Source organism: Branchiostoma floridae, chromosome 2, assembly GCF_000003815.2.
Source record: "Branchiostoma floridae strain S238N-H82 chromosome 2, Bfl_VNyyK, whole genome shotgun sequence".
Classification (NCBI taxonomy): domain Eukaryota; kingdom Metazoa; phylum Chordata; class Leptocardii; order Amphioxiformes; family Branchiostomatidae; genus Branchiostoma; species Branchiostoma floridae.
The window spans coordinates 24,826,059-24,835,338 of NC_049980.1; the positions used below are offsets into that span (position 1 = coordinate 24,826,059).

The following is a 9,280-nucleotide window of genomic DNA, read 5'->3' on the forward strand; positions in this document are numbered from 1 at the left end:
ACACTGCGGGATGAACCGCAGGGCTGTCAGGAGTTGGTGCTTGGACAACAAGACCTGGAAGATTTTTGAGGGATAGAGAGAAAAATAAAGTCAATAGGAATATTATTACTGCATTGCTTATTCAGGCCAGGTGTTTGATTCTTCCCTCACCACTACCCATCATGGTTAAACAGCTCTGGCATTGCCCTCCCAAGAGTCAAGTTTGTATTCCTGTTTCTCTTCCAAATAAGTGCATGTTATTCCACAATCTACAGATAACAGTACAACTAAATATGACCTCCTCACATTCAATCTCACCCCAGACTCTTGTATTGACATTGTAGCTGGAAAAGTCCGAAAGAAAAAGAAACACTGTAGGATGTTTCAATAACAAAAACCTTCAGGATTTTCGCCCTTACTTTTAAAATGCGTGTAGCAAACTACAAAGAAAGAAGACTGGTACAAAATACTCAAACCATACCAACCTCAATGATCTCCTCATTGGCTGTGGAGAGCCGTTTGAGCATGTCCAGAGCCAGCTGGTGAGCAGGAGGATACACACTCTCCAGTGACAACATCAGGCAGGCAATGGGCTTGGAGTCACTCAGCACGTGGTACTGTTGGAACAAGAAACAGTCTTTCTGTTTAATGAAATAATTTCCTGTAATATGGCCTGAAAAAAATGGGGGGGGGGGTGGCTGTCTTTTACTATGTCCAAGTTTGTGGTCAAGGGAAAGTCAAAGGAGTTACTACATCATGTACTAGTATATCATCAATAGTTGTTTTAGATGTACCATTTCAAACTACATGCACAATGTGATTTCAGCTTTCAACAAAATCCCTGCAGATTATTGGTAGCAGTAGATTGTACTAAAAACATTCAAGACATTCAAAGTTATTTGATCACCTGTAGGAACTGATGCAGCTGGTAGAAGCAGTTGTTCTGCACCAAAGTGTTGATGACCAGCTCGTACAGGTAATGTTGGACTGGAATCTGGAACTGGCTCAGGGAACGGATATACTCAACCAGCACTGCAACCATGAACTTGTATTTGATCTCCTACAGGAAAATACAAGTTGGATTCAATAAGTCCATAATGTTTAATGAACATTCAAATGTTTTACCACTCCTTTAGACTTTAACATGTATTTACCTTTTCTTTCATCTATGTTTAAGATGCATACTTACTTACAAGTTACATAAATTTACCTCTGTTTGTCATAATGTATCTGTACTGATAGGATATCTATATTCACTAATTAAAAACTACTACTACTCAACTAGTACTACATGTAACTCTACTACTCATACTCAACTCCAGAAAGATATGGAAGACTTCAGCAACAACTTCCTAAGACAGGCCCCAGTGAGATCAGCCTCAGAGAATTGGAAAGACTTTAAAACGTCTTTACTGGATGCTGCCAATAAACACATCCCACGAAAGAAAGCAAGAAAACAACACAGCCAGCCATGGATAACCCCCCAGATCAGAAGGGCCATGCGCAAACGAGACAAATTGTACACTAAAGCCAGGAAAACGAACACAGAAGAAGCGTGGTCCAAGTTTAAAGCCTGTAGAAAAGGTGTAAAACAAAGAGTAAGGAAAGCCCACAGTGTGTATAAAGCAGATTTCCTGGAGGAAAATATCCAGGAGAACCCCAAGGCCTTCTGGAATTACATTAAGTCTCTAAAGCAGGACTCTACCAACATAACGTCTATCAGGCACCAGGGTATACTAACCTCCGACCCTAAGGAGAAGGCTGAAGCGTTAGGAGACCAGTTCAGCTCGGTCTTCACAAAGGAGAACCTGGACACCAGACCAACACTTGGGAATCCTGTGACTCCCCCCATATCACAACTTCACATCTCAGTGGAAGGGGTAGCTAAACAACTTTCAGAGCTTAATCCCAACAAAGCTACAGGCCCTGATGGTCTTCATCCTAGACTCCTGAAGTCAGTGTCCACACAGATTGCACCGGTACTGCAGACCATTTTTGCACAGTCCCTTGCTACAGGCGATGTACCAGAAGACTGGAGGTCCGCCAACATCTCACCCATCTTCAAGAAGGGAGACAGGTCTTTACCATCAAACTATAGACCTGTCTCACTCACATCAGTCTGTAGCAAAGTTTTGGAGCATATTATTCATAGTCATATGATGAAACACCTTGATAAATACAATATATTGTCCCCTGCCCAACATGGCTTTAGGAAAGGCCTCTCTTGTGAAAGCCAGCTATTGGTCACGACTCACGACCTGACTAGTGCCCTTGACCAAGGAAAACAGGTTGACGCCATAGTGCTCGATTTCAGCAAGGCTTTTGATATGGTTCCCCACATTCGCCTTCTGAGTAAGCTCCAGCACTACGGCATCTCTGGTAATCTTTTGTCTTGGCTTCAAGCCTTCCTTACACAAAGGACCCAGGCAGTTGTCCTTGATGGGGAGTCCTCGAAACCCACAAAGGTTTTGTCGGGAGTGCCCCAAGGAACTGTTCTGGGACCCCTCTTGTTCCTACTTTACATAAATGATTTACCTGATATTGTTGGGTCCAACGTGCGTTTGTTTGCAGACGATTGCCTGCTTTACCGTATTATTGAACACCCAAGTGACGTACAAGGCTTACAAGCTGACCTTGACGCACTGACCCATTGGCAAAACCAATGGCAGATGTCCTTTAATCCATCTAAGTGCCACACACTTCATATAACCCACAAACGTAAACCAATTATTTCTCAATATGTTCTTTGTTCAGAAAACCTTACAAGTGTCAAAACTCACCCATATCTTGGTGTCCAACTATCTCATGACATGAAGTGGGACACACATATAAAGTACGCAACTGGTAAAGCGAATCGAATACTGGCGGTCATTCGCCGCAATTTACAGCACTGCCCACCACGGGTCAAATCAACATGCTATAAGGCGTTGGTGCGCCCGCACTTGGAGTACAGCGCAGCAGTGTGGGACCCCTATACTATCAGTGGGGCCCAGGCACTAGAAAGAGTGCAGCGTAGAGCGGCAAGAGTGACCGTCAACGATTATCGCAGAACCAGTAGTGTAACTGATATGCTCACAAGCCTACAATGGCCACTCCTCGCTGACAGAAGGAGAGACGCACGTCTAATCACTTTCTACAAAATTGTGAATGGCATCATAAACATATCCCCAACCCAGTATCTTAAACCTGCCCAACGCAGAACCAGAGGAAGTCACATGTTTAAGTATCAGTTAACCACAGCTAAAAGAGACTGTTTTAAGTTTTCTTTTTTCCCTCGGACGGTTGCCGAGTGGAACAGACTGCCGGGGCACACTGCCCAGGCCCCGTCAGTCGAGGCCTTTAAGGCCGGTTTGGCTGCCTTGCCCTAGTCCGCAAGCCACCCCCCCCCTCAGCGACGCCCCAGCAGGGGTTTTTAGAGGGTACACAAGACGAAGACGAAGACTTGACTAACTGCTATTTGGCATACTACAATGCAATGTCTTGCCTAGATTGTGATATCTAAAACACACATTTGTAAGCTTAAAAGGACTATAAGGTATAAGATTTCTATTACCTTGTTATCCACAAAGATAGACAGCACATGTGTGTACATGTCTGACTGGTCGATCACAGCCTGGGACCTCTGTGGGCGTTTGGGTGTCCCTGTTCCCCTGGCCTGGGCAATCTCCACAGCCTGGGCATAGGCTGTCTCCTCCTCCAAGTATGATCTGTACACCTTCAGGAGACACAACAGTTTTATATGAATGCTTGTAACTCTTTGTTTCATACAGCTACAAGGCATTTATTCGATGGCAAATTGTCTCTATCTGTGCTGGAAAAATACAATAGTACATGCAATAGCATTGCAAAAAGAGACTATTGATGGCTTTGTACATAGGTCTTTGGAACCACCCAAATCACGAGATGAAAAATTACAGAAGAAAGGTTCAAATATTTACAGTGCTACACAACAATCCAGCATTATGCTGATGACATTTTCTGGCTTAGAAATTTATATACATATATGTAACCTTTATGTAACAAGCTGGAGTTTTATGCCACAATATAGTCTATACTTTTAGCCCTACCCTGTTGAGCTTGTCAAATATACTGGCAATTGTTGGCAGGTTACACTGTCTGCCGGGAGTCAGCATCTGCTTACAGACTGACAGGATCACCATCTTACAATCCCTGTGGAGGACAGACAAATCTCATTTCATTTTCTCAGTAGAATGGACTTTATACTTTAAACAGTGACATATATGCTTATCTTCTACTTGTAACACTACAGAAGGGCAATTAGGATAGCCGTAACATCACCTCTGCTTTAGTTTGAGTTCCATGTCTTCCTGGCTGTAATGTTCCAAAGTAATGGTGAAAATATCAATATTGTAGTTTTTCTAACACATGCAGCTTTCAATCTTTAGGAAGGTTTAACCACTGATTATGTATGTAACAAGTATAAAAATGTAAGTAGAAAGTAACCTGCGCAGCAGTAGGAAGTCCATGAGACGACACTTGTCAGGAATCATGGTGACGAGAGGCTCCAGTTTAAGGCACACAGTCCACAGACACCCCAGCTTGGCATCAATTATGATGCTGGGCTGGAACACTATCCAGTTGGGGGAGTACAGCTCACAGTTGATCTCCTTCACCTCCGGACCAGCAACAGTAGGTACCCCTGGGGAGAGAGAGATGGTTTACTCCATAAGTCTGAGAGCCCTAGTCACATTCACAAATGTACTTACCTCCTCAGCAACAATAAAAGAAAAGTACTTCTATTGTAATATTTTCTTTGCCAAAATTGAAACAAAAAGACCTTCAGTCAGTGTCAGGAAAGTTATCAACATATTATTTGCTCAGTAGCTGTAGGACAAAAAAATATTCTAGTACATGTATCATAATAATTAGCATGGAACAATTTCATTTCTATAGAGCCAGTTCACGGTTTTTCATTGACTGTTTACTTCCTATTTGAATAAATGTCTAACTCTTGGCATGGATTTATATTTGAACTAACCTGTGACCCTGAGTTTGAAAGGTTTGATTGGCAGTGGTGACAGGACAGGGTGGTGGTAAGTCACATAGCCATCTGACTCTGTTTCACTCTGCAAAACAAGCACACAAGCACAAAACCTTTATCAACACTTTTCTGATGCTTACAATCTAGCACATGATATTAGTATTGTATTCAGTAGTTTGGTTAATGCTATGATGCTAGTACGCAAGTCGATGAAATGTGGAGCGGCGAGGATGAGTGAGTGAGAAAATGTGGAGCAATATTATGCAAGGATTGACCTTCAGCCTATTCCTGTTTGTTGGAATTGTTCACGATCAATTTCAAATCTTTATAACTATTTGTAATACACATATAGATATCTCATTGGTTTTAAACATTTCAAACTAGTGTCCAAGGATGATGATGATGAAGACATGCATATACATGAAGTAAGGGAAACTGGAAACTCTCTTCTACACAGCATACAAAGCTGCACCCCTTAAATCCAACATTATGACCAGGATAAAGAAGTCTCACTTGTAATTTGATGTCAAAGATCATGGATGTCTTGGAAGCCTGATGATGAACCACAATCAGGTTATCCACAATGTTGACCGCAAAGCGTCCACTCATGTCCAGCCTCAGCACATTGGTCTTCTTGGCAGGGCTCTCCTTCTGCAGCTGGTACAGAACCACCTCAGCACTGGCGTGGCCCGGCCCGCGGGGCTGGTGGCGCAGGACAATGATGTACACCTGGTAACAGAATGGTTATGGAGAAAGACAAGTATGCATCATTGTTTCAGCCAGGAGTACATGTACAAAGACTTTGCTCTCATTCATAAATGCTGCACAGATGTGCTTGGAGGAAATGACAGATTCCACAACTTCTCACCCTAATGCCTTTACTCAGCCGGCCAACGGCCTGCAAGTTGTTGGTCATTAGGCCATATTGATTTGATAACATTTGTATATGGATGACATCCTCCGGGAAGTCCAAAATTGATGCGAGCGAGAGAATAATAAAAAAAAAGTTTGGCAAAAAAAAAAGTTGCCTCCAGTATGAAATCAAAGTGGCCAGGAAGGTTGAACATAGGACTAAACACACATAGTATGGTATACCAACAGCTAGGTGTAGGGACCAGTACATCATATGGGTGCAAAACATTTTTTTCTTCTTGGACCAGAAAAAAACAGACCTGAAAAAAAAAACAGAGGAACAGGTTTCGCCAATTACAAAATGGACACACTATGTCGGCAGCCATTTGGGGTCTAACCGGGGGGCCAAGAAGACAACAAGAGCGAAGTCAAGTAGAGTTTATAGTTAATTGCACCAAGTTTCTACAGTCAAAGGTACAGAGACAGTTAGCCTTTATTACATGGAGATGGGATTCTAAAATGCAGTGGGAGTCCAATAATCCACCAAACAGATTCCTTTGTAGCAAAATTGACCAATTACCATTGTTTTGAGTATTGCCAGTTCTCAAGTTTCCACAGACAATCAGGTCCAGGTTCATGTCCGGACCTGGAAATGATCCTCTGGACCTGAATTTTCTGTACTGGTCTCTCCCCCAACCAACAATAGATTTTCTTTTTTTCTGTCCTTATATTTCACATCTTATTCTTTGACTTTAGATTCATTTTGGCATTCTATGGCATTAGTTCTCTGTTTTCTGATCCTTTTTTTTTCAATCTACGGACTATTTGTGCTCATTCTACAGCTGCTTTGCACAATTTATTGTGTGGTCGAAAAATTTTTTTTTTTTTTGGAAATGGCCGAAAATTGGTGCGAGCGTGGATGTCATCCATATAATCAAATCAACGTGGCCTTATGAATAGCAGAATGCTCTTCATACTGTTCTCTCCTGAGCCATTTTCTTGACTGCTTTTGCAACTATGATATTAGTCCAAATCAATTATAATTCTTTCCAATATTTGCTAATGTCGAAGGTGGCTAAAGTAGACATGTATTATCTATACCACAGTTACTTTTTTTGTCTAGCAAAGCCAAACATTTCTGGGCTTAGAACCTGGATGTTTGAAATAAAGTAAGATACTGTAAATGCATTTTAAGTTCGCGGGGATCTAATTTCGCGGTAGCGGGAAAATGGACTTTTCGCGTGGATTTAAGTTCGCGGTAACACCATAGACTGCAGTCTAATACCATAATAGAAAAATGTTCGCGGTGTTTTAAGTTCACGGTGAAGTGGTCACCGCAAAAACCGCGAATATTAATCCACCGCAAATATTTCTGCATTTACAGTATGGTCACAATGGAGTAGACATGTAAGATAAACTACCTGTCCATATATCTGGGCCATGGTGACATCCCTTTCAAGTAAGCATAGCTTGGGAGGTTTGGGTACAACTGGTAGATCCACCTCAAACTTCGGTAACTTGAATACCTGAAGAAAAATGATAAAGCAGTTCATGTGGCAACCTCAAGCTGGGAATCAAACCCACAACATTCACAGTATTAAAAAGAATCCCTCAATAGAACCTGAGTGTAGTACGTACTGTGGGTTGGGGTTTTGTGCGCGTTAAAATTTGCGCGTTAAAACTTGCGCGTTAAAAACCTGCGCGTTAAAATATGCAAATTAGCTGATTCCCTGGGGATTTGAAAACTTTTTTGCCGCTTTTTAAATTAAAAGCTTGAAGATGATAACACAAAATGAAATAAAGTATTATATTGTTGCATTCTAGAGTACAATATCCCATTCTGTAAATATTCCAGGGGTTTTAAAGTAATTTTTAAATGTTAAGTTTTAACGCGCAAGAAAGGTTGACATTTGCATGTGAAACAATCTCCTTGAGAAAAGATGAAATGAAGCTTGTAGAATGGAGAAAAGCCTCAAGCAGTTATATTTTACAACACAAAGCCTCATATTAGTAATTTTTCCATGTATTTGTGTCAAATTCAAGTGATTTTGAAATCTTCTGGATATGCAAATTAACCTATTCCCAAGGGACCCAAAAAATGAGGGGCTTTTCAAACCAAAAATTCAGGTAGCAGAGGGTCACATTTTTCTGACTAAGAATTCATCAATGCACAACTTAATTCTTTAACGCGCAGATTTTTAACGCGCGCGCAGATTTTTAACGCGCAGAAAACCCGTTCCCCGTACTGTACTAGTTTTATGTTATTAGCAAGTAGGCTGTTGCAACATTGCACACGACTGTGTTTCTTCGAATATTGAATAGCCTTAAATCTACATCTATTGTTGCATTATTACTATATAGCCAGTTGTGGTATACAATGTACCTAAGTTTGCCTTACATTGTACCCATTTTACAAATGTTGTGCAATAGACTTTGACTGACTGAGACTACACAAAAGTTGAAGCTTCTCTCACCTGCCCCGCCCTGAAGAGGTAGGGATGCAGCACGTTCCCTAGCGTGGAGGAGGACAACAACAGCAGGGCGCTCTCCGGCAGGTACACAAACCAGTTCACACTCACGTTGTACGTCTTCATGGACTTCAGTGTCTTCTTCTCAGGAATCACCTGATAGTACTCCAACCCGTGGTCTGTTATAAACACAACTTCGTTTATGGCCACCCAGTTGAACCCTATGATCTTAGTCGTCTTCCCTTTACAACTCTGCGAGTACTCTACCGGGTCTACTGCCTGCCCAAAGTTCATGAACTCCACGGTTTTGTAGCACCGCTGAATGGCCAGGATCTTCAAGTCATAGGAGAACTTGATGGATATGACACTTCCCTTGTCTTCCATTCGGAAGTTTATGGAGGTTTTGGCGTCTGGTCCCTTGACCACGACACCTGTGGCTCCTCCAGAGCGCACAGCGAAGACTTGCCTGTTGTTCTCATCGAAGAAGACGTTGTTGACGTTGGAAACAGGGTCAAAACGGATGGGAGAGCGCGACAGCTCCAGGTAGAAACTGTCGTCCGCCATTTTCGATGTTTCCCATGACCAGGACGATTCTACTTTTACTAGGGATGTAAAGAAAACTTTATGCAATAGTCAGAGGTATTAAATTGTCAAAATAAGCATGGATCTTGACAAAAACCGTTACATAGTGAATCAGATTATAGAGATCCGTCGATTTTCTGCAAATATTTGCATTACATGAATTGGGAAGTCACATGGAGCCAATGGAATAGTCTAAATATGACCTCCCGGTTATTGACTTTTGACCCCAACTGGTGAGGAAGAAAACAGCATGGCGGTAGAGATGTGTAACTAGTGTGTGTAATCATGAGAAATTTGGGCCTTAATCATTGAATACGGAAAAAAACAAGACATCTTCTAAGTCCAGAAATAACTACAGAAGCTAGGCATTTGTTTGTCAGCCACGCTTCACCTTCCA

At 41.8% G+C, this 9,280-nt stretch overlaps 1 protein-coding gene across 1 annotated transcript in view; it reads right to left on the bottom strand.

The window, feature by feature from the left end:
- Window positions 1–8: 8 nt before the first annotated feature.
- The window catches only part of LOC118409858 (regulator of MON1-CCZ1 complex-like), a gene marked incomplete at its 3' end in the record, with an annotated part of 11,395 nt that continues 2,123 nt past the window's right edge, over window positions 9–9,280 (bottom strand). The window contains 10 exon segments of the mRNA XM_035811222.1: window positions 9–54; window positions 465–596; window positions 887–1,039; window positions 3,533–3,694; window positions 4,047–4,149; window positions 4,444–4,639; window positions 4,979–5,066; window positions 5,495–5,710; window positions 7,255–7,359; window positions 8,308–8,903. Coding sequence (XP_035667115.1) covers window positions 9–54; window positions 465–596; window positions 887–1,039; window positions 3,533–3,694; window positions 4,047–4,149; window positions 4,444–4,639; window positions 4,979–5,066; window positions 5,495–5,710; window positions 7,255–7,359; window positions 8,308–8,903 — 1,797 coding nt within the window.